Here is a 27,101-nt window from a genome sequence, read left to right as displayed (position 1 = left end):
CAAAAATGAAATGGTGGCCGGTAGGAGTGATTCAACATGCATACAAGTCAAAACAACCTTTGAGCGATTTAGAAGCGTCAACAATAAGAGGGTGAGGTCATCCCACTGTTAAGCAAAGAGGAGAATGTAGGTAAATGTAAAGAGAACATTGGTGGCCTTTGCAGGGGGGGGGGGGCTTCCCCAACAATATGATATGAAAGGAAATGAGAGTCGATATGAAAGACATAACGTATTAAGTGTTAGAGTCATGATCATTGTAGGTAGGAAGTAGCAGCAAAATTACTATTTTAGATATGTGTAGAGTCTATGAGACTGGGAACTATCATATTTACGGAAAAATATCATTCACATAATCCTCAAGATATCAAGGACAGATAAGTGCGAGAAATATCGCACAATTAGTTGAACAGTTCACGCAACCAAGGTCCTGCAATACTGTAGAGAAGAAAAAAATGGAGGGTCTGTTTGAGACTATCACTTTGTCTCTGGAAAAGGTAAGGACACCAAAGAGGCATTTCTGACGCTGCGACTGATAACGGAAACGAGACTTCAGAAAAATAAAGGCAGGCTCGTAGGATTTTTTGACCTATAAAAAGGGCTCGACAGTGTAAAATGGAGCAATATGTTTGAAACTGTGACAAGAAGAGGAGCCAGCGGGTGATATACAGTTTGTACAAGAACCACGAGAGAACAATAAAAATGGAAACCAAAACCAAGTGTTGTTCTGTCTCGAAATAGGGGAGAGAGTGCCATGGACATGATACGTGAATTGGGGTGGCAATTATTGAAACAAAGGCGTTTTTCGTCACGGCAGGACCTTGTCGCGAAATTTCAGTCATTAGCTTTCTCCTCCGATTGCGAAAATATTTTGCTGGCGCCCACTTACGTGGGGAGAGGTGACCATCATCATAAAGTAAAAGAAATCAGAGATCGTTCAGAAAGATTTAAGTGCTAGTTTTTCCCACGTGCCGTTCAAGAGTGGAACGGTAGATAAATGGTTTTAAGGTGGTTCGATAAACCATCTGCCAGGCACTTAATTATGAATCGCACAGTAATCATGTATATGTAAATTGTTTCGAGTCCTGGTTCGATTTACACTTTTAATCAGACAAGAAATTTCATCTTTTCACGTGTTTTATGTGTATGAAGTAAAATCGAGAAATTGGCTGAATGTTTGTAACACATATCACTTTCTAATTTTCAGTGTGGTGCTGCAAGGAAGAGAGAGGTTTGCCAACAAACACAAAACGCTGCTGAACTACCCAAGCACCTGTCACCGGCAGAACTGCACGATCTCAACGCTATTATCTCGGCGTTTCGTAGGGCGTGTGAAAACTGCACAGCACAGAACCAGGCTAAAGACGCCACAGGCAGGGTGATCGAGGCGACGAATTTTCCTTACCATTTAACAATGCCGGTAAACGCCTCTAGAGATTCCATGCAATTTCTGCAGAAGAATGAAGACGATATTAGGACAGTGGTTGAACTCATAATTAGGTTCTGCTACACTGTGGTGGCTTCCTCTTCGCCGATAGTCATCGGCGAATTCTACACTTTGTTTGAGTCCGTACTTACTCAGGTGTGTTTTATTTACGTCGCAGCAAAACTGTACTGTAAAAATGAGTACCAAGACACAACCGGATTCGCAGTTAAAGAGGAGAACGGTCGGTTATACGGTGACGTGAACTTTTCAGCTAATCAGTCATATGCAGTGACGAGTCTAGCAGATCCTACTAATGAGAATTCGTGGAACAACACAAATGATCTGGATGTTTTCTTCGCTGACAGAACTGCTTCCAGACCCTACAACATTGAATGCGTAGAATCTGGATGGACTCAGTCTGGTGCAAACCAAACACTGAATCAGCAAGCCTATTCAGTAAGGTCACTGACAGCGGAAAGCTCGGGTGGTGGTTGCAACGTTTGTACTGCAGAAAACTACTACATGGAATCTCATTTCATTAGGAGGTTGCAATCGCTTAACATGGATGACCCTACGTTACTACTCCTGCTGGTCATCGCTCTTTTAAACCCGTACCATCCGGGAGTAAGAAACTCGCTGCAGGTGGAAAGGATACAGGTAAGTACCGAAAATACGCCTATATGCTTTCCGTTAGTGTGTAATACAAGTTCAGGAGATATTCATTAGCTAATAGCTATAAAGCCTTTGTATAGAGGGTGTTCCGTAAAATGTTTAATAGTACATCTTTTATCGTTATTTCATAACCACGCTCCTCTTGAGCTAGGGCGGCCGGGCATTGGTCCAGCACACCACTCTTCAGCCAAAAGTTTTAAAAACGTATAAAGATGAAACGGTGTAAGTAAAGGTTGAAATATTTACATAAGTTTATCAGATTAATAAAATACGAATTTCGTTGACGGTATTTGTATTAATTAAATTCTTAATTTTTTAGACAAAAATACTAAAATGTAGGATACAGATAACAAAAAGGACATATGAAAAGCATTGCAGACAGGTGATGATTTTATAAAGGAACAATGCACTACCACTAATAGTAAGAACTTGAACTGGAGAAAATATTTAGAGGAGGGAAACTTGTAGGGTGTGGATATAAGCGTAGGGGTCCTTTGTGTTGTACCTATCGAGATGAGGATATGTATTTGGATGGACAGTGAGAAGACAGAAAGGGAGTACGAGTTTGTGGTGATATAAATAAGGAAGAGATAAGGGAAGAAGGAGAGGGAAGGAGGAGCACTGATAAGAGGTAAGATACGCGTATACAATAGGGAAAGGCAAATACACTGACGGAAAACAAATCGCAACATCAGAAAATAACTAACGTAGAGTAATGAAATTTTGGGAATACATTTGTCTAGCTAATTATTAGACTGATTAATATTGCAGGGTCATAGGTTAAAGTGAGCGCGAAATAAGCAACTGCAAATGTGAAATGCTGGTACATTAATAACCAGTGTAACCGCCAGACTGTTGAACGCTTGAACGCAAGCATACACATGGGCATGCATTGTGTTGTACAGGTGTCGAATGTTAGTTTGTGGGATGGAGTTACGTGCCTGTTGTGTTTGCTCGGTCAATACAGGGACGGTTAATGCGTTTGTGGGTGACGCTGGAGTTGTTGTCCGATGATGTCCCGTATGTGCTCTATTGGACTCAGATCTGGTCAAGACAACATGTCGACATTCTGCAGGGCATGCTGGGCTACAATAGCAGTACGTGGGAGAGTGTTATCGTGTTGAAAAACACCCTCTGGGATGCTTTTCATGAATCACAGCACCAGACTGACGTACAAGTTAGCAGTTGAGGTGCGTGGGATAATCATGAGAGTGCTTCGGCTGTAGCACAAAATCGCACCCCAGACCGTAACTTCAGGTGCAGGTCAACACGCAGACAGGTTGGTTGTAGATTCTCAACTGGCCTCCTTCTAACAAACACATGGCCATCACTGGCACGGGGGCAAAACCGCTTTCATCAGAAAACACAACAGACCTCCACCTGCACTACAATGAGCTCTCGCTCGCCACCACTGAAGTCGCAATGGCGGTGGTTTGGGGTTAGTTGAATGCACGCTACAGGGCATCTAGCTCGAAGCTGTACTTGAAGTAACCGATCTGTAACAGCCTGTTGTGTCACTGTGGTGCCAACTGCTTCACAAATTGCTGCTGCAGGTGCAATACGATGCGCCAGATCCATACGGCGAACACAGTGGTCTTCCCTCTCAGTAATACTCCAGTAAAGGCGTCACAAAAAAGGCCTTTTGCTTGCAAAAAATGAGATAGAACGTTTTATTTTTTTATCTCGTTTATATAGTTGAGAGTATTTAGAATTCAAGTTTTAGACCTTCAAAACCCTCGGGACAACATTATGTGGAAAAAAAACAACCACGAAATTTTGGCATTTTTTTTTCAGATTTTCGCCTGCTACTCGGAAACTATGCATCCCACTGAAAATGTTACCGTTATCAACATGGAAGAGCATTAAATTTTGCGTCAAACGACCTACGTAAATATCAAAACCGGTGCAGCCGTTTGGGCACAATCTGTTGTGAAAGTTCTGTCGTTTTTACCATCTTGGCTAAAAAGTCGGCTCCAACGTCTCAAACTCAAAAACGGCTACTCCAAATGAAAAATTCCAACTTATCGAAGTTGTAGACCATGAAATTTCAGAATCATCTTGGTTTACAGTTTTAGGTACTATTAAGCGTTGATACACTTGCAAGCAAAATTATGGGTGCAATATTATTGCATGTTTACTCGCACACTCACGGGAAACTGGAGTATGTATTTAAACACATTAAGAAACCGCCCCATACTTTCATATGCTAAAAGTGCTCACACTGGAAGACCGGATGGGTGCTGCTGAATTCAAAAATTTTATAACTGAAGGCTACTTCACCATTAGGCGAGGAGATAAATTTTGGTGTGGCGTATGGTCTGATATGACAATGGATGACGACAACGAAAATGAAAGGCGGTTTAACTGACGGATTTGGGTTTTCAGATTCACTGGTCACAAAGTGTACTTCACGGATAGCATCCTTGAAGCATTTGAAGAATACTGTGATATGTCATCAGGAACAAGCGAGCAATATGTGGATTTAAGAGCTTCAACGCAGACAGTGACAAACTGATTGATTGGCTGTTAAAACCTCCACCTTTTCCAAAATGCAATGTGCTTATGTCAATAAACAGTGGAGTAATTGGTGATGAATCGGTTAATTTTCATGAGACATTAGTGGAAGGAATTACGGGGATCACCGGAATTAAAGCAAAGAACTTTAAAAACGTCTCATTTCAATGCAACCCCTAGATTATAACACTTACATCCTGCACTACGGATTCAGGATAGGGAAGAAGAGGATTCCTACCATAAACACTAACATTGTTTCACAGTTGCGTGTTATCAAACAGTCCGATAGAGACTTGAAGTTTTGTTTCTCATTTGTACTTTCCCCATACCCATGTCATTGTTCACAAAAGAAGGTCTCAATAAGGGTACAAATCATCTCTCTATGATGCATTTACACCTCTCCAATAGAATGACGAACCCAAAATAAAAAGCTTTGTGATGGATGGCCCTTACCTGCTCCATAACGTCGTTTGGCACATCAAAGAAAAGCGTGAAGTTATTTCTATGAAATATGAAAACTGTTTGAGAAACCACTACGGATCCGAAATCACAGTTACATTCGATGGCTACCCAATTAATGCACCGCAAAGGGGAGCAACGTCTTCTCCAAGATCTCGTCTATTAAAGACACCGTGTTCTGCATAAGATATTATTTTCAATGAAAATGCAAATGGTGCAGTCGCACAGGAGAAGTTTCTCGCAAATGAGAGCTACGAGAAACGCTTGGCATTGATGTTCATGGGGAACTTTGAGGATGAAGGTATTCAATTGCTACAGGCAGAAGAAGATGCAGTTTCATTAATTGTGTAAACAGTTGTTTTCAAAGTTGCTGAGTCTGGCGGTGTGGCAGTCGTGAACGAGGACATTGATATACTTGTTCTCCTAACAGGTCGAGGAAACAACTACAGCGACTTGTACTTCCATGAACCTGGAAGAGGAGAATCAGCAGGAATGTGATACTCCGGTAATTCTTCCAGTTTCGAGCCTCCATTTTCTTTTTTCAACCATGCCTTCACAGGATGTGATACTACATTCTTTTTTCCGAGGGAAAGGGAAGTTACTAAGCCGTATGGAGCAACAGCCACACTCAAAGTGCAAACTGCTGAACTTGTTAAACCCTCAGTCTCTCAGAAGTAATAAGACACGCAGGAGAACAGCTAATGTTAACATTGTATGAGTATTCCAATTGCGCGACTTTGGACGAGCTCAGGTATGAGCTTTTTGTAAAGTCTGCCCCGAGAAAGTTTCTCAATACTGAAAGGTTCTGCCAAGATCGGGCGCAGCAAGGTGGCACTAATTGCGATCCTGCCATCAGATGCAGTCTCGCCTGGGAAGGAAACTGATCCATGACAGTGGGGCCAGAAGAAAAACTTATAAAGCATGTTTCCCGTGACGATGACGAAAGGTGCTGTGGCCTACTCCACCAGACATCACGGCGCCTAGAGTATCAGCAACCAAACTGACAGTCTGCAGCCACGGTTGCCCGCCTCGCAGGCACACCAATGCACTACACGCGCAATATTGATGAACGGCCACAACAACAACCACAACAACAAAACCACAGCAAAGACACCAGCGGCCACCAGGGGCCACTACCTGCCCACATAAAAATAAGGAAGAGATCGCTGCAGATCCCGGAACTATTTACACACGTCAAACCACGTGATGGAAAATAGTTCCGAGGTACTCATCCGCCGAAGCGCTATAAAGGCCGGCGCTCGGCCACACATAGTCAGTTCATCGACCGCCAGCAGACATGGATAGCTGCCGCCCCGGCAGCCCGGCTTGGATCTTCTCGCTGATCTCTGGATTAGGTTTGGTATATCGGAGAAGTCTCTGGCGTAGACTAGTAGGAAATTATTTCAGTTGTTTTCTATATTATCCTTGTATGTAGTTGTGATTCGAAGACGGATCACTGTTTTGTGTTGGTGTTATACTTGGAGAATTTGTTTTGGTTAATTGCACAGTCCAATAAATTGTTTTCGTACTTGATCGTTAGTTTCTTCTGCTTACGCAGACATATCAAAAGGTGTGGCACCACAGACGCTACTGAAGATGGCTTCCTGTGCATGCAAAGCAGGATGCACAGTGGTACGTGGACGTCGCAAGTCTGGATTGAACTGCTCCTCGATGTGCGAACACTGTTGTAGCTTCTCCCGCAAGAACTTCGCAGAAATTCAGCTCGACGAGAATGAGGAAGAGAGATCGAAGATACGTTTCAGGACGAGGATGTTGATGAAGGTGCCGCAATGGATGCTGAAGATCGGATGCTGGACCGGGACCTGCCGCAGTTTCCCAAAGGACCTAGATGGAATTGAAATTTTACAAAATGCGAATCTCTAATATTTAAATTGTGTGTTTTATTATTGTCCTGCGCTTTTATTTGTTCATTTGTACAAATTTTTGAATATCTCATGCGTAAATACATATTGGCCATTACTGTGTACCTGATTTTCATCGTAGCAACCCACCCTCGCCAATTAAGGCACAGATAAAAATGAATAAAAACACAGGTGAATAAAGAAAATTAAGAAGATATACATAGAAAACTCATATTTGGTCATCAGAGACCCGGCTTCCCACTGGAAATTTCATTTCATTGAATGACTGACTTAAAAAAAGGAATTGCTTTGGCTCACAAGTGTATGAACGCTGAATAGTGTCTGAAACTGAAAAACTAGGCTTTTGTAACGTAAAATTTCAAGCTTTACAACTCTGATAGCATGACGTTTTTCATTTGGAGTAGCCGTTTCTGAGGTACAGGCGTTAGAGCCGTCTTTGTAGCCAAATTGATAAAAGTGACCGAACTTTGACAACATATTGTGGCCAAACGGCTGTACCAATTTTGACGTCTGAATAGGTCATTCGCCGCAAAATTTAATGCTCTTTTAATTTGGTAATCGTAACATATTCAGTGGGATGCATAGCTTCCGAATAATAGGCGAAAACATGAAAGAAGTTCTAAAGTTTCTTTGTTTGCCACAAAAAGTGGTCCAGAGGGTTTTGGAGGTCGAAAACTTGGATTCAACATACCCTCAACTGTATGATCAAGATAAAAAATAAAATCTTCTACCTCGTTTTTTTCAAGCAAAATGCCAGATGACTTGTCTTCTTGCGACCGTACATTCCCGTGACTGTTGCCGCCAGCAATCGTGTGCAGTAGTTACATTACTGCCAAGTCTTTCTGCAGTATCGCAAAAAGAACGTCCAGCTCCTTGTAGCCCTATTACACAACTTCGTACTAATTCGGGAGGTGTTGATAATACCTTCTCTGTCACCTTACAGGCATTCTTGATTAACATCAACTCACATGTTTAGGCTCAAAGGTAACTCACGACAGTTGCAGCTTAGCGTATCTGAAGCAAACCTGATTTGCACCCTCATAAAGGCGCTACTAGCGCCACTCTTACGTGACTGGTGCGAAATTTGAATAGATATCATCTTTCAGATGTACACTCATGCTCATAAATTAAGGATAATGCTGATACACACTGAAACAAAGTTCTGGTGGGCGGTTTGCGGGTTTAAATCACCTCGGGGTATGACCATGCGGTGCATTTGACCTGCCGTCGTCGCACGGTGGCCCTGGACGCAGTCCACATACGCAGAGGTGTGTGTTGGTGCATGACAGAGTACGGTGCAACGAGTAAGTGTGCAGACGTATGTTGAAAATGGCTCGAAGAACACATATTGATGACGTTATGAGGAGTAGAATACTAGGGTGACTGGAGACTGGTCAAACACAGCAGATCTTAACACGGGCCCTTCGTGTGCCACAAAGTGTGTTCTCAAGATTATGGCAACGATTCCAGCAGACAGGAAACGTCTATCGGAGAGCGAAGAATGCGTATGGGGCAGCACGTCTGTCGAAAATCACCGGTGTGGAACGGTGTGCGAAGGGGTCCTGCTGCTTCATGATAACGCACGTCTCCATATCACAAAAGTCATAACATAGAAGTTACGCTAACTCTAGTGGGAGGCACTAGATATCTCCCCATGCAATTATCACGCCTGCGGCCAATTAAAAGAGACTGGAGAGTCGCAATGGTTTGAGGCGCTGCAGTCATGGACTGTGCGGCTGGTCCCGGCGGGGGTTCGAGTCCTCCCTCGGGCATGGGTGTGTGTGTTCGTCCTTAGGATAATTTAAGTTAAGTAGTGTGTAAGCTTCTTGACTGATGACCTTAGCAGTTAAGTCCCATAAGATTTCACACACATTTTTGAGAGTCGACAATTCCCGTCGGATGAGGATGTGCAGCATGCAGTTTCGGACTTCTTCACGCAGCAGGACACGGTGGATAACTTCAGCCTAGTGCGTCATGGGATACTTGTCTCAATGTCCACGGCGATTTTGCCAGATCGGCATATCGATTCTTGACTATAAGGTCTTCGAACAAAAATTTTTTGATTGCCCCCTATATTTTAACAACTTTCCGAAGTAGTTCATATTTTAAGCCTTCTCTCTTATGTGACTCACACTTTTGCAAGTCTAAGTAATAAAACACCAGTTTCTGAAACCATGGCCTCTTTGGACGTTGTAATTATTAATAATCATGACAGCTTCTTTGGAAATAACCTCAACACATACGCTAAAACAGTATGTAATCGTGTTACCTGGCATACCACTTCCTTCTTACTTGAATTACGTTACTACAGTTGTCGCAAATGAGATGATGTGGTCTCTGGACCTGTTCCGACTGGTATCAAGCTCTGATAAGAAAAGACCACATATCAAGGGCGATGTGTTCTCCTGAATTTGCAGAGGGATTACTTCAGTTCTTTTCTTATCTACTGCATACTGCAGTATTCCATTGAAAAGACTATAAAACTTGTCTGTGGGCGATGTGGCCTAGAGACTGAGAAAAGTTTTAAGTGCTCAAGAACAAACTTTACTATCCTCATACCAATGTTTGGCAAAATGCTTTTCGTGTCTTCATCCGTTTATCATCGTTTATAAATACCATATACAGTTTATTAACACTTGAAAATGTGAAACGCAATTCTCAGAACAAATCAATGGTGCACGTTAACCCAGGTTTTGCCATATACAATCAGTTGTCAGTGTACGCCTGAGTAGTGGTGCTTGACTCTGAGGTAGCTGTTTCAAACCTGGTTATGAAAGACATTTTTCACCAACAGTATTTGGCGTCTGAGAGGAGGACAGGTTGCTGCTGCTGGTAAATCTTCTGGGTTTTATGACTGTGGATCATGAAATTTTTCCATTCCTAACATTTCATCCAGAGCTATAGTAGACTTCTTCAGAGGTGTTTGTGATTATACTGACTCTTTCCAACTGAAGGTCAGATGTCAGAGAGCGACATAAATAGTGTGAAAGAAGGGTGTTGTCAAAGTATAAATTTGATCAACAGAGATAATCCTTGTCAGAGATAAAACTTAACTATCAAAGTGTCGTCATCAAAAAACTGTCCATATAATGCTAAGTTTCATGGCTTCTTCTTTTCTATTAAAATTATCCTCATGTTTATAGATTATGATGGCTTCTGTGTATATCCATGAATAATAGTTCATCATTGTAGATGAAATACTGGTTTTCAAAACTTCACTTCATCATTTCCCGACTAAAGAATATGTTCTGGTACAGCTGATTTTTCTACTTCCATAAGTTCCTTCAGCTGTATGTTTATGTTTCTCTTGGTAGTTCCAATATAGACCTAACCACACACACCTTGCTTAGAGTTATCTGATTTTTCTACTTTCCTTAGTCAGTGAACACTTAAAAAATTGGTATACAACATTTCTTGTGCCAGTACTTTGTCAAATATTAGACAGCCTGGGTCTCAGTATCATTTAGGGAGGAACCCGGTGATAGAACAGTAAGGTCAGCAAGACCAAGATGACTAGGTTGCTCCACTGCTCAGATTGTAATTGTAATAGTTGCTCTTCAGTGATTTAGATATGCTTTTTCTTCTGGTGGTTGATCTGTGATCTTTAAGTCCAGAGACTGTGACACTCACTGGACCTATTATGGATGGTGCAGCACAAGGAAGTTTGCTGGGTAATTTAGTGTCATTCTGCAGCCTTGAAATAAAGACTTGATAAGTAATTAGTTTGGAAGGCTCATTTTGACAGACTAATACCTTCATGATGAATGAAGTCCAAAATTTTACTCAGGATGGTACTGTGGAGCCTTACACACTGCAGCCATGAGTCCAGTCACAACTAAAATTAACTCTGTAAAATATTGAGTGCCTGTTCGTGTGTTCTTGCTCTTCTGGTCACCAGTCTAAAGACTGGTTTGATGCAGCACTCCACATTAGTTTGTTGTATGCAGGTTTTTTCATCTCTGCATGTCTATTGCAACTTATCCTCTTGAGCCTGTTTACTGTAATTAAACTTTGGACTCCTCCTATGATTTTCACCCCTTGAAACTTCTCCTATTACAAAATTAACAATTCCTTGATGCCTGAGGATATGCACTATCAACCTATCATTTGTTTCAGATAAGTCGTCCTGTACAGCTCTTTTCTCTCCAATTCAGATCAGTGTACCTTTATTATTTACTTGATCTACCAGTTTAATCTCCAGCATTCTTATGTAACACCAAATTTTAAAAGCATTAATTCTCTTCATGCCTATGATGGTCATTGTCCATATTTCATTTCCAAATGAGGACACACTCCACACAAATACCTTCAGAGAAGATTTGCTAACATTTAAATTTTTATTAGATTTAAACAAATTTCTCTTTTCAGGAATTGTTTTCTTACTGTCGCCAATCTGCATTTTAATCTCTGTCAGTCATTTTGCTTTCTAAATATCAAAACTTAACTACTACTTTCAGTGTCTCACTTTCTAACGTATTTTCCTCAACATCATCCAATTTCATTTACCTAACTACATTATTCTTGTTTTATTTTTGTTGTTCATCTTATCACCTCTTTTCAAAATACTACCCATTCTATTCAACTCATCTTCTATGTCCTTTGCTGTCCCTGAGGTAGTACAGCATTATCAGCAAACCTTAAAATTTTCCTTATTTCCCTATGAACTTAAATTCCTTTTCTCCATTTCTCCTTGTTTTCCTTCACTGCTTGGTCTGTGTACATGTGGAATAATAGGGGATTTGGATGAAACTCAGTTTCAGTCCCTTCTTGAGTCCTTTGACTCTTACAACTGCAGTCTTGTTTCCATACAAGTCGAAAACAGCCTTTTGCTCCCAGTATTTTAGCCTTGTTAACTTTAGAATTTCAAAGAGTGCAGCTCTCTGTTAACATTACCAAAGGTCCCCCCCCCCCCCCCCAAAATGTACAGATGCTATGATTGAGTATTTGTCATTCTTCAATCTACCTTTTACAGTAAGTTGCAAGTTTGTAGTTACTGCATGTGTCCCTGCAATTCTCCATAAATTGAATTGATCTCTCTCCCTCCCCCCACCCCTACCCCCTCCCTCCCTCCCTCCCAAGTTGGCATCTAACAATTGTTTCATCCTTCTGTAGATAATTCAAGTTAGTATTTTGCATCCATAACTTGCCAAATTGTTGATTTTGGTAATACTCTCACAAACCATAAAAATGATCAAATCCTTCATCCTTTTAAAGAGCCCATCCTGGGATTTGCCTTAACCTATTTAGGGAAAACATGGAAAACTAAAATCTGGGTTGCCAGCTGGGGAGTTGAGTCACTGTCCTTCTAATTATATCCACTGTCCTACCACTGTGCTACCTCAGCCAATGTGGAGTCTCTAAATGAAGCATTGTCAGAAGGCCTAAAAAGTGTCTCTTGTTTACTTGGATACAATAACCTGTCTTGTGTCAGGAGCTTTACTTCCTTTACATTAATTCTTAAATCATTCACATTCTACCGCTATATCATTTATTTAAATAGCTTTTCCTTTGACCTATCTATCTTTTTCAATGTAAAACTATACAAAGGGGCTGGATGAGTAGAAAACCTTGCCATTTTGCCTGTCTATACTTCCTTCACCTATATATATTTCCTCTGAAGTGATACCTTTATCAGTTACTATTGACATTTTCTTGTTGAATTGTGCAGTGCCTGCATACATTGGCTGTGATCTGTTTTTACTTTATGCTGTGAAGAAGCAGACTTTTTGTGAAGAACCAAACTACTGTACATATAGATTTTCTTACTGAAGCTTACCTCTTTATTATATTACTGGTTTCCACTGGTATTCATTTGGAAGTAGATACAGTCTTTTTAATGTGAGCATCACTGTTTCCTGTGTTGGTTGGGCCACACTGACTTTACGGCCACTCTGTTTAACGTTGTGGCAAATGAAGGTGAGAAAATAAAAAATTACATTTTCTTTCATTCCTGTTCTGATGAAATTGTCTTGGTCACTTTAATTTCCTATATTATTTTTTCTAAAACCATTGGACACAGGCAGTTTATGTAGAAGTCTGGGGTGGAGCATGGCCACCTCATAGGCATCCTTTCCACATTTTACATATCTTGGCTTGGTGTCACACCCTCTTGAAATGTGTTCATGTTCCTGTTATTTATAATATGACACTGTCTTTGGTATGTAAGGCTTCACTTTCATTCAAATAAATCCGGGCTTGATGTTCTTAGGAAGAGTAGGAGAACTGCATGTAGCACCTTCATTTTCTAACACTTACTTTAAAACATATTATTATTTATTTAAATTACTTGTTCCTTAACACTGATTTATCTTACAGATTTTGGTACATTTCTTAACTTACGTTGTTTCTGAATATATCTATATTAATTTTGTTTATTTTACAGGAATATTACACAACATTATTGTGGCATTATTTAGACTGGAAGCATGGAAGCAAAATGGGTGGAAGGATACTGTCAAAATTACTTGATAAGCTTGCAGATCTTCATACCCTGACAAATCAGTCCCTAAATTTCACTGTGCCACCTGGTGGCTGCTGCTGTAACTTGATCTGCTATATTCGAGGCACTATCAGCAGGTTGTCTGGTCCAGATGCCACTGTGTATGGTATTACAGGAATTACTATTGGTGATGACATGTGGCAGTATCACGAAGAGACAGAATCCAACTTTCTCCAAACACCTGAAAATCTCTTATCCTCTGTTGCAACTCAAAGTGAAACCAAAGTTCCAATGACCTCTTCTGAGGGTGTGGTAACCATCAATCAAATAAAGGAAAATAAATATTCTTGGACTCCTTGGAATTTCTATAATTTTGAACAGACAAATGGTGAAATTGCTCACAATTCTGAAATTAACAGTTGTTTCTTGGACAATAAGTGTGAAACTGTGATTGATGAAGGAAATGGTAAAACAGAGAATGTTGAAGATGACCTAAATTTTTTAGAACACCTCTTCGTGCAGCCAGAGACACAGGTAAGTTGTGGTTACAGTCATCTTGCAAAATTCACATACACTGAACCTCATTTACCCAGTCCAAGTGGGACTAGATGTATTTTGGAGTACTGAAAAATCCAGATAATCTGGAAATATTGTATTAAATGTAAATTCTCTAATACGTACTGCAATATACAAACCTTTTATATTGGCACTTACATGAAACATTTATTTTGTGTTTAAACTCTGTCTTTACTGCAGTCTACCCACATTTATATGCTGAGGTAGTGTGTAAGTTTCTTTTGCTCAAACTTGTGTGGCTTTTGAGAAAAGCACAACTGCATAGATGTTTCACTAATATCAGTTCAGCTGCGGTTGTTTTTAGCTGACATTCTAGATAAACCATTAGCTTTTCATCTTCGCATTCAATCTTGGCTGGCTGTGAAGCTAGGATCACCATCAGGTAACGTGCTTAAATTTAGCACCTTCTTCTGCAGCAAAGATATGGATATTGGAACGCAATGCCCTCTTTTTCTCAATGAGTCAAACAAATAATGCTTCAACTAGTGTTTCATTTCTTGCTTCCTTAACTGTATGATGGTTCTACAAACTGTGTTCAATCATCATTTTGAAGCAAAAGTCTTCAATCTCTTTTTGGTTCTTCTTCCAATCTGATACAGTTGATGTCCCTATACGATATTTTGAAGCTACATTACTAATCTCTATAAGCTAACAAGCACTACTAGCCCCTAACACATGTGACATCATGCAATTCATATGGAGTCTTTCCAATAATCTCTTCACTCTGAGAACCCTTTCACTGTTCTCTCATATGTTAATTTCTCACCCTTTTTGTTCTGCAGTTTCTAGGTCACTTTTTTAACAAACAAATTTAAATGTAATAAAATATGAGCTGTCTTTGAGTACAACATGAAAATCAAGATCATTGCCCTATGCATTTCCTCTGTTGCTTATTAATTTGCAACATTCACATTTTTGCCAGTTATGTGAAAATCAATAGTAACAGGCATCTGCAGTCTCATAAAAGACTCCTTGGTGCAGAAGGTATGTGGAGAACAAGTAGGCTACCAAAAGACTGTTTGAACAAAGTATGAAATGGAAAGTTCCTTTGCATCTGCTGATTATAGAGTTTGAAAAAGGTGTTGAATATCTTATCGCATGGAAGAAATAAAGAGACACGTTATCTTATCACAGTTACCCAGAATAATGTGTGGCTGTTTTAGGAATGTAAATGCCATAGCTCAGGGTCTGGCCAGGATAGCCCCCCCCCCCCTTATAATTTGTTTGGTGCTTGACTGAGAAGGTAACAGGCATGGAGTGGGCCCAAGAAAGTTATGTAGAAATTTTAGACTTTGCTGTTGATATCTGCTTGATCTTACATAACACCATCAACATGGATAGGAGCTAAGGAGCTAGGAAGTGTAAAGCAAATGCTATTGTGCTGGAGATTAGCATCCACTGGACAAAGAACATGAAAGTTGTCACTGTCTCATGAGATGCTCTCAACTCTGGAGTAAAAACAGTAGAAAAAGTAAATGCACGTGTATACCTTAGAAGCAAGGCCATGAAAACAAGTGTGCAGAAGTGCTAAAGTCTTAGAAAATAAGATTATCTGACAATTCATCCAACATTACAAAACAGGTTGAAAAATCAAGAGCAGAATACCTATTTGGTAAGGACAAAAATATGAGGTTGGGGAACATAATGGTTTTCTTCTTTTCTCTCATTCTGCCTTGGAAGGATGCACTGGGCTGTTGGCATGTGTGATTACTCTTTTTAATATTTGACCAGTGGGTATGGCTTTGGTTCAATTTATTTAACAATGCAATCAAGTATTGTGATGTCAACATCACAAGGTGGTTTTCTTTGTTGGGACTGATGTCTTCTCTCCCTGCCATAGCATGTGATGCACTGCTAACAACTGATGCTCCCTATGAGTTGTTTAGTATCTGCTTGGTTGGTGGAGGGGACATGAGGCACCATACTGACCCTCCCTTCTAGCCTGAGGCTTGGCTGCTTGCATGTTTGACACAGTGAAGTTTTTGGCTTCACATGGCTGTTCATCTGGCAGTTTATTTTCCTTCTTTTCTCCTTCTTTGGTGGTGGAGCATATTTATGAAAGCCACACAGAGACACACTCCCTAGCATGCCAATCCAGTGGACACACAAAAGTGAAAGGACGATTTTTCATGAATTACTTGCTCTTCTTCCACACTGTCTACAGGAGACTCATCACTTTTACTCTTATGTTCTTCATCTACATGAGACTTCATTCCCAGAAAGTCAGGTGTCCTGTACAGTAGTCCCCTGAAGGTTCTCTGGATTCAGAGTGTGCTTACTTCATATGCTAATGTTTACCAGTATGTCACTAGATGCTCTGATGGCTTGTGGGAGCATTTTGATTAGCTTTTGTGGACTGAATAGAATATCTTTAATTTAATCTTGAAGTGCATTTACTTACCTTCCATTATAACTTTTTCATCCATATCTGAGCATAAATAATAGTGCTCTGGCCCCATATGAGTTTAATAAAGCTGACCACACAATGGATACATAAAAATGGGATTTGTTGAGGCTGCAGTATTTCAGAGTGATGGTGATGATATTTATCACAATATTTGCACTAAATCTTCAGAATGTTCCATAAAATACAGTGGGCAATGATTTATCATAAAATTCAGGACCGGATCTAGGGGAGGGCAAACCAGGGTATCTGCCCTGGCCAGCAATTTCAGAGGGTGCCAAATTCAATTATTGAAGAAAAAAAACCTTGTTTCTCAAAGTGCTTAGCATCCAGTGCACATTGGTTTATCATTTATTCATATGATTTTGAAATGTATCCCTGTGGGACCTGAACATTTTTGAACACATTCTAAGTTGACTTCTGAAGGAATCATAATTTGATCTTTCGATGTGCGTATAATGCATGTGATGTCTCTGCCAGGGGAATCCCCATCACATCTAGAAATAAAAAACTTCCCCACAGACAAAATTGCGTTAGGCTGTGCGAGCTGAGACGAATAAACCTGAATGGATGAATACCAATAGCTGTCTATTCATATGGTTGATTGGGTGTGCAAATGATAAGCATTATTATAATTATTAGTGATACCCATATATTGACTACCAACATATTATCTTCTTGGTGTATCCAAGAAAATGAAATGTTGACAGAAAATTTTTGTCCAGATCACTACGCTAGTAAAGGCCAATTGTACAGTCCCTGGTTAGTAGCCCATTAAGCTCCATTCTCAGAATAGCATGGAAAATGCATTGTATGAACATGTAGTAATGCCTAACCAGAGAATAAATACAGAATAACTTAACTGGTGATTCCGGCACGTTTTGCAAATTTAACCGGAAAATGCATTTTGACAATGGCAGGAATAGTTACAAAATCAGTGATGACTGTGGGGAGAAGAAAAAGGGACATCACACAAATTATAAGGAAGAATATGACGATTCCAAATTTATGTAAAATTTTTGTACTACTACTACTTTTTGTACTCATGCTTGAGGAACTGTAGCATATGAATGGAAAGTGAAACTGTTTCCTAACAAAAAACATTTTGCTTGCAGTAGGCCTAATAGGCATTTAATGTTGGTACTTCATAAATTATATTCTATCATGTTATTTATGTAAATGAGGTAGATAAAAATGACCATTTGTGCCAAAGCAGTCTCACTTATTTGGCGTGTGTTACAACTGATGCAGTATTAGAAAGGCCTACTTTGTTTTATTTAGGAGACACTGAAAAAATAGATGTATTCAAATTGAAAAAACTACACCAATCTTGGGTACTATTTGTATTAACTGATGTTTCAGTATTAGACATTGACATTTTTATTTTTCATGTAGCAAAACACTTGACAAACTTTGATGATGTGATAGATTCTTCCGCAGAAAGGAAAGCACACCTTCTACAACTGTAGCAAGATCAGAGAGAAAAAAGTGCTAGTACCTAAGGATTGAAGAAATGTGTACTGTCTAAATCGTCTATTGTCTTTACTTATTTTATGTTTCCTATATTTAATTTCATGCCACACAAAAGAGAAAGTTATTAGCTAAAAGGAAATAATGGATGCAAATTTTCTGAATAGTTCTTGTTCTCTTGGTCACAAATAATCTCACCCAGCATTAATTATGAGTTTTTTTAAGGGTGGTAGAATATCAAAATGGGTGACTGGGAGCAGGAAATCACCACAGGATGTTTTATTTTCCACTGTCCTGAATATAGGTTTGAGGCTTACATTACAAAATATACACATTTGAATTCCCAAGAACAAAATAAGTTGATGTGCAATACTTTACTTTACTTTACTTTACTTTACTTTACTATATCTTCGTCATTTACCAGCCATGGCTGGACAGACTGCGTCACAAATACAATGTTTATCAACTAACATTTATACAACACCATATACAAAATTTCTATTACAAATAAAAGAAAATATTTATGCAGTGCAAAGAAACACAGAGAACATAGCGGGAATGAAATATAACTAAACAGGAAAGTAAAACTTCATAGCAGCAAATGAAAATACCATAAAGCAAAATGTCACAAACACAAAGTTTCATTTTGGCAAAATATGTACTTTAAGTAAAACACAAAGTTAAATGTGTAGTTAACATAAGAAGAAGATTACATTTAGGCAAAATTATATATAAAACATAACAATATTTATTATTTTGTCCATTCAGTAGAACCACTGTTGAAAAACTCTTCCAATGAATATAGTGGATGTTGTTTCAAGTCCTGAGCAATTTTTTTCCGAAATAATTCAGGTGGCAGGGATTTCACTTCTGGAGGCAGTTGATTGTACATGTTTAGGGCGACTGTTGGAAAGCTGTCTTGTGTACTTGATAGGCGACACCTTGGCACTTCAATGTTCCTCTTACAGCGAGTGTCATGATTATGTATTTCTTGTAGAAAAATGCTGTGTGAAGAGGAATGGCACTGCACTTTAGCATAAGCAGGAGACAAATGCTCAAGCTCATGAACTTTTACGAATCCTTATCAGCATTTAAAAATTCAGAATTCACCATCATGAATATTTTAATATATTTCATATCAGTGCAGATCAGTTACATAAAAGAATTAAAAAAAATCTTATTTGTCACATTATAAACTGAACTTGTAATAGATATTAAGAAACAAAAATGTAACTTAATGTGAACTGAAATGTGTGAGGATTCCCTTTTAAACATCTTGGAAGAATTTCTGCATGTGAAGTAATATCTTCACATCTAACTATATTACTGAAGCATAATTCACCTTGCTGCTTGGTGCATGAATTATAGACTGAAGCTAAGAGTGATATCATCACTGAGAAGATGCAAATAGCTTTCTATTTAAGAATTTATATATAAATATTACAAACTGACTGGTATAAGTCATTATATATCAGCCTCATAAAGGTATTTCTACATTTTAAGTTAACCCATTTTAACTATATAGTTGTTGTAGAGGTCTTCAGCTCAAGAAAGGTTTAATGCAGCACTCCATGCAGATTTATTTTGTGCAAGTTTCTTCATCTCTGCAGTACTGCTGCAACCTATATCCATTTGAACCTCATTACTGTATTCAATTCTTGATCTCCCTCTACAGTTTTCACGTCCATACTGCAATCCTTTACCAAATTGACCATATCTTGATGCCTTAGAATGTGACCTATCAATAAATCGCTTCTTTTAGTCAATCCGTGCCATAAATTTCTTTTCTCCCCAACTGAATTCGGATCCTTGTCTTTAGTTACTTGATCTACCAATCCAGTCTTTTTCATTAGTTACTTGATCTACCTATCCAGTCTCTGATAGCATTCTTCTGTATCACCACAATTCGAAATCCTATATTCTCTTCATGTCTGAACAATTTATCATCCGCATTTCATGTCTGTCTGTGCTGCACTCTAGTCAAATACCTTCAGAAAAGACTTTCTAACATTTAAATGTATATTTCATGTTAGCAAATTTCTCTTTTCTCTGTTTATTCTCTCTCATTTCTTTATTGTCACTTATTTTGCTGACCAAATAGAAAAGCTCATTTACTATATTTAGAGCATTATATCCAGATCTAATTCTGTCAGTGACAGCTGATTTAATTTAACTGCAATCCACTATCTTTGTTTTGGTTTTGTTGAAATTCATCTTATAAGCTGCTTTCAAGACATAATCTATTTTGTTCAACTGATCTTCTAAGTCCTTGCCATTTCTGAGAGAATGCAATGTCGTCAGTGAACACAAACTTTTTATTTATTTCTTCTTGCTAAATTTTAAATCCCTCTCCCCATTTCTCCTTTATTTTCTTTACTGCTTGCTCAATGTACAGCTGAATAACACTGTGCATAAGCTGAGGCTTTTTTGTGAACTTATATCACGTAGAGGCTCAGACAGCACAGCAATAACAAGTGACACTCGAGAATTCTACTCAGTTTTGAACTTCTGTTTGAAAAAAAAGTCTTTCAGCAGATTACTGAAATGTTTGTTTTTTGATATAATTCACATCTTATGATTTTATAATTCTACCAAAAGCATTCCTATTTTTGAGACAGAGCTTCAAAACTGAGCAGAATTCTCAATAAATAGCTGTCAGTGCTGTGCTCTCAGTACATCCATGTGATACAACTTCAGAAAAAAGCATCTTACAGCAACAGGAATTATATGTATAAAACACTGACAGAAAAGTTACTTCAGGGCTGATTAAAGAGAATGTAATGACAGTCCAGAGGACACTGTTTCAAGATAAACAGTATAAATTTGCAAAAAGATTAGCATGGGAAGTGTTCACTTATGTTAGTTACTACAAAAGGGTTGAACAACTTCCAATTGAATGGTAGTAAATAAAAGATTTCACAAATATAGGGTTTCAGTCAACAAAACATGAGTTTCGGTCAACAAAGTACATTGCAACACACAATGTTATTCATGTAAAAAAAGTCCAGTAGTCATTTCTGTGCATATAAAAGTTTTCCTTCTGTACATTTCAAGATGGCGGCGTGTGTAGATATCCGCGATTTTACTCCAAAAATAAGTTACAGTGAAGCCGTTAAAAATTCGTGTGTAAGTTGCAAAAGTGAATTATTAAAGTATAATGAGCGTATTGTTAGTTTACAATGTGTAATCAGCAGTCTAAGAATAGAAATCGACAGCCTGAAGTCCGAAAATATGGAACTGAAGTCGAAGCGAAACATGGATCCATTGCTTCAAGACAGACAGAAGGACAAAAACTTTCGCGAGAACATGACTACATTGGTGCAAAATGACGCCGATAAATCATCAGAATGGAAGGTAGTACACAACAAGCGTCAAACAATCGGCACTAAAAATTCGTGTACAGCAAATGTTTCGAGGTTCGAGAATATAAACAATTTTGATGTACTTTGTTCTAGTAATAGTCTCACTGAAAGTGAAAACAATCGTAAGAAGAGTGTGCCGATAAACTGTCGGAAAAAGGTTAGGTTTGATCTTCCAAAGCCACAACGTTCAGTTAACAGCAATGAAAGTGGCAGTGGTGTGATCCAGTCTGCTGTGAGTGAAACATCAACAAATCGTTTTCACATTTTCGCTGATAGTCATGGTAGAGGCATGGCTGATATAGTGAAAAGCAGTTTTAATGCTGCCGATGTTTGTGGAATTGTGAAGCCAGGTGCTAAAGTTCAAGAAGTTGTAGCGGGGTGTGATCCTGAAAAAGTAAAAAACGAGTGTGTGATCTTAATATGTGGCTCAAACAACGTTGCCTGCAACGAAGGGAATGATGCCATACAGTCGCTCAGGAAGAAAATATCGGCGCTTCATCAGTCTAAGGTATTTGTTGTGAACATTCCAAAGAGACATGACTTAATTCCACAGTCCTGTGTAAATGAAGCTGTCTCACAAACGAACTCTAAGTTAGCAAAGTTGTGTAAGCATTTTAAAAATACTTGTGTTATAGATGTAAGCAGTTTTGGACGAGATTTATTTACAAGACACGGTATGCACCTGAACAGATCAGGAAAAAAAGCATTAGGTACCCTCTTAAAAACAAAAATATTGGAAGAAGTCCACAAATGTACCCCAAAGTTGGAACCAATCGCACTTGAATGGCTCCAACCATCAAGTCAGACTCGGTTTCAAACTCAAATGTTTCAGGAAATTGTTAGTAATGAATGTACTGTGTCTGTAGCTACCGATAATTTTTTAGGCAAAAGTTTAGATCTGTCTCTAATTCCAAAGAAATGACGATTTTTCACCAGAATGTGGGAGGACTTGGTAATAAAGTAAATGACATTACTGTTCTGTTAGAGGAACCACAAGGAATAAAAGATACTGATGTATTATGTTTTAGTGAACATCATGTGAAGGATATTGAAAGGTTGCAACTAAGTGGTTACTGTCAGGCAACGCATTACTCTAGAACCATCATGGAAAAAGGTGGAGTGGTAATTTATGTAAAAAACAACATATCTTACAATGCATTAGATTTAAAGAGCCATTGTATAGAGCAACAAATTGAAGTATGTGGTGTTGAGATTACTGTAAATGACGTCACGGCGGTAGTGTTAGCACTGTATAGATCTCCCTCAGGGAATTTGAATGTATTTCTTAAGCACTTAGATTCTTTATTATCCATTCTGTACTCAAAGTCCAAGAACTTGATAATTACTGGTGACTTTAATGTTGATTTCCTAAATGAGAGCAATAGTAAAGCTGATTTAGTACATTTAATGGAGTCTTATAATCTGATGGCAATAGTAGATTTCCCAACTAGGATTACTGTTAACAGTAAAAGTCTGATAGATAATATATTTATAGATAAGTCTACATGGAATGAGATCACTGTACATCCAATCACTGGCCTTTCTGATCATGGTGGTCAATTGCTTAGGCTCAATTACATCAGTGTGTGCAACAGTTCCGAGCATTCTTGGAAATCTTTTAGAATAATAAATGAACAGGGCCTTAAAAAATTCAATGATAGCCTAAAAGAGATAGACTGGAGCCGAGTTTATAGGGAAACAGATGTAAACAAAAAGTACAATTCATTTTTAAATGAATTCATGTCTGTATTTGAGTCCATCTTTCCCAAAAAAGTAGTTAGAAATAGTCATATAGGCAATGCCAAGAAGTCTTGGATCACTACAGGGATAATAACATCTTGTAGAACAAAGAGGATGTTATACAGTTCTCTCAGGACTTGTAATGATCCAAAGAAACGACAACACTACAAACTTTACTGTAGCATTCTCAAGAAGGTTATAAATAAATCTAAAAGTATGTGCATAAAATCAGAAATTGAAAGCTCAGAAAATAAAATTAAAACTATATGGAATGTAATAAAGAGGGAAACTGGCAGGACAACAGGGAACATGTCTCAGGTAGAGATTAATACAGGGGGCAGTATCATAAAGAAACCTGAGTTGGTTGCAGAAATATTTAATAACCACTTTTTGAGAGCAGCAGAGAAGACAGGCTGTAATGGTTCTATGGAAGAGTCATTGTCCCTCTTACAGAAAGCTATTAGCAACAGAATCCCACAGTTATCCTTACCTCCAGTTACTGTAAGCGAAGTCATAAGAGTAATTAGATCATTAAAAAATAAAAATTCTGCTGGTGTGGACAATATTTCTAGTAAAATACTGAAACACTGTTATAAATTTGTTAGCCCCGTCTTATGCAACATATTCAATGCATCCCTACAAGATGGGATTGTCCCTGACAGACTTAAGTTGGCTGTAGTGATTCCTCTCTTTAAAAAAGGGGATAAAAGCATTGTTACAAACTATCGCCCAATATCCCTATTAACTACCTTCTCGAAAATTCTAGAAAAACTCATGCACAGGAAGATTGTAGACCATCTCAACATCCACAGTATCTTAAGCAAAAATCAGTTTGGGTTTCGTGCCGGTCTTTGTACTGAACAGGCAATATTCTCTTTCAGCAACCAAGTTTTGGAAGCCATTAACAAAAAAATGTCTCCAGTGGGTATTTTTTGTGATCTTACGAAAGCCTTTGACTGTGTAAACCACCAGATTCTTTGGAAAAAGGCAGAATACTATGGTTTAGGTGGTACTGTTGGCTTGTGGCTACAATCATATCTACAGGATCGGAAGCAGACTGTAATGCTAAATGGCTCTTCTGGAGAACCTGCCTCGTCTGAATGGGGCACGATAACGTGTGGTGTGCCTCAAGGCTCCGTTTTGGGCCCACTGCTTTTCCTCATCTTTATTAATGATCTTCCTCTTTGTTCTGAGACAAACAGCAAATTTACCCTGTTTGCCGATGATACCACAATTCTAATTGACGATTTGATTGATCATGATCTTGAAAAAACTACAAATACTGTTTTTAATGACATCTTAAATTGGTTCTCCTCAAATGGTCTCTCGCTCAATGCAGATAAAACTCATTATATGAGGTTCCATACAGCACAAAGTAATCCCGATGAAATTAACATAAAATGTAGAGATCAACCAATACAGAAAGTTGAAGACACAAAATTCCTGGGTGCTTACATAGACAGTAAATGTAATTGGTCGGTTCACATTCTTCATCTATGTAAAAAACTTAGCTCGGCAACATTTGCATTACGGGTAATTTCTTCAGTGGCTGAAGTTGACACTATTAAGGTTGCCTACTTTGGCTACTTCCACTCATTGATGTCATATGCTATCATATTCTGGGGGAACCAACCACTTGCAAAAAAAGTTTTCACCATCCAAAAAAAAGCAATCAGAATAATGTGTGGGGTCCATCAAAGACACTCTTGCAGGCACTTGTTTCGGAAGATAGGTATCCTAACAACTGCCTCACAGTATATTTTTTCCTTGCTGACCTTTGTGTGCAAAAATTATTCCATCTACCAAGACAACAGTAAATTCCATGGTTATAATACCAGAAACAAAAACAATCTACATTTAGAAATGAAACGTCTCACTCTGGTACAAAAAGGAGTTTACTACTCCAGCATTAAGCTGTTCAATGCTCTACCACTACATATCAAATGTGTTCATACAGAACTGCCAAAATTTAAACAAGTTCTCAAAGATTACCTGACAGAGAAATCTTATTATACTGTGGATGAATACCTGAAAGAAAATGTATACCATCACTAAACTTATTGTGTCTAGAAGTAGTTCAGTTGATTTTATTGTGCATTTGGGCATTAGCGCACTTTTTGTAACAACAGATTGGCTGTACATGTATTTACTCTTGTAGGTCTAATATCTGATTTAACTTTGTGCTCTTATCTTTAACCTTTATTTGAAACTCCTTTTTCTGTCAAATGGTAGTTATGTTATCTAGCTGACATTGTATCTGTGACTTTATTTATAGTATGTCTTACTTAAACTATGTACAATTTTCCATTGAATTGCCCTTGTATTTATTGTAAGTTTAAATTGAAACCTGTACAATTTGACACGTTCCATATCCTTGTGATTGACTCACTAACTGGATCTACGGAACAAGAAATAAATAAATAAAATAAATAAATAAATAAATAAATAAATAAACACTATGGTAAAATTATGTGTAAGACAGAAACAGACAATGAATCAAAATTTCTCAGTAATTTTATGGGCCTATTTGTCAGTCTGTGAGCCAGATATAAGTAATAAACTCATTAAATTACTTTTTTGTCAGGTTCTGGATACCCAGCACCCTTTACCAACAGAACAAGGCTGTACACCACAGTGGAGCTCAGCATCAGAGTTCCAGTGGAATACACCAGTTCACAACAATGGCCCAATAAATACCTGCATGGAGGTCACCTCTGGCTACGGTGAAACAGAAGGAATGCAGCAGCTCTACACATGTCCTACCACATATTTACCTGATGTTTATTGAAAAAGAAACAGAGAGAAAACTCAAAAAAATTATTGTTATCAGGCAGAAGTTTAATGGTCATTTACAATAATACTCTAACGGATGTGAATAAAAAACCAACCAACAACCAACAGTTATAAACATCTGTAGTTGAAAGCAGACAAGCTAAAAGCAAAGAGAGAGAGAGAGAGAGAGAGAGAGATTAAGAGTCTCTTAGATCATCATCTTCACTTATTGCAGGACTGTTATTTGGTCTCTTGTGCTGCCACTCAACTGTAAATATGCTGTTTAGTTCTTTGTTTCCTTGTACTTTTTAAAATGCTCCTCTTGTTTTTTCTTCTCTTTCCTTTTCATCTTTTATTTCCAACATAAACTTTTTCTGTTTTCAAATAACCCTACCTCTCTATTTTGTTGAAACCTTAGTTTTGAGTAAATATGACTGCTGTTAGCCTACTTAGACTAGATATGAGGTATTACTATATGGACCAGTAACTCTGTAAACTAATGGCTTGATATTGATTGTAAGATTGGCCTGTGGAATAAACATTAATTTTTTTATTGCAGCCCAACTCACACCCTGCCCTGCCAAATAGACAGATAGAAGTAACAACACGTAATGGACATTTACTGGTAGCAATTGTACCCAGAGTGTTATGATATATCAAAACAGTTTTGTCATTCACCATGAAAATAACTGAGCTGCCACACCCACTCCTCCTCTCCAACTTAAGACCTAAGAAATGCTATTGGTTAATCATAACGTTTTCAGTCAAATTTTTACATCAATGATGTAGCTTTGCACAAAGATGGTTGCTTGGAAAATTTGTGATAGTTGTTCATATTTTGTTCCAGAGGTAAGATCATTTTAAAAATACCAAATTTTGCTGACTAATTTTTAAGATAAAGTAACTGGATTATAGACTAAAGTTAAGATACAATTAGCCTTCTATTTAAAAATGTTTATTTGTGGATAAATGTTACAAATTTAATAATAAAGATTGCTATACACGAGTCTCTTAAATGTTCATCCGAATAGTTAATAATAATAATTACTTTGCCTTTCTTTTTTCTGTCTATAACATGAACTTTTCAATTTTCTTCTGTATTATCATCTATTCTCATAATAATTTTCATACTGATGTAGTACAAAGGAATGTTTTGATCCTTGCCTTGAAAAGAAAAAAACTGTTTAATGCAAACAACCACACAAACGTTTGCCATCTGATTGTTTTGATTCGGAGGTCTTTTACTTGAGAAAAAAGTGAAAGCCATATAATATGCAGTCAGTTTTTATTTCTCCTGTGCATTTTGCACCAAATGGAAAAAAAGAAAAAGCTTTATTTTCAAATAAATATGCCAGAAGTGTCATTTCCATTGGAGAGGAAAAGGTGA

The 27,101-nt window shown here is 38.1% G+C and overlaps 1 protein-coding gene across 1 annotated transcript in view; it reads left to right on the top strand.

Annotated features, from left to right (window-relative positions):
- Positions 1–25,730, top strand: part of LOC124788591 (photoreceptor-specific nuclear receptor-like) — a 44,927-nt gene extending 19,197 nt beyond the window's left edge. The window contains exons 4-6 of the mRNA XM_047255861.1: positions 1,205–1,417; positions 13,772–13,924; positions 25,527–25,730. Of these exons, the coding sequence (XP_047111817.1) occupies positions 1,205–1,417; positions 13,772–13,924; positions 25,527–25,730 (570 nt within the window). The remainder of the gene's footprint in view (positions 1–1,204; positions 1,418–13,771; positions 13,925–25,526) is intronic.
- Positions 25,731–27,101: the final 1,371 nt, after the last annotated feature.

This window comes from Schistocerca piceifrons, chromosome 3, assembly GCF_021461385.2.
Source record: "Schistocerca piceifrons isolate TAMUIC-IGC-003096 chromosome 3, iqSchPice1.1, whole genome shotgun sequence".
Taxonomy (NCBI): domain Eukaryota; kingdom Metazoa; phylum Arthropoda; class Insecta; order Orthoptera; family Acrididae; genus Schistocerca; species Schistocerca piceifrons.
This window is presented reverse-complemented; position numbering and strand designations above follow the sequence as displayed.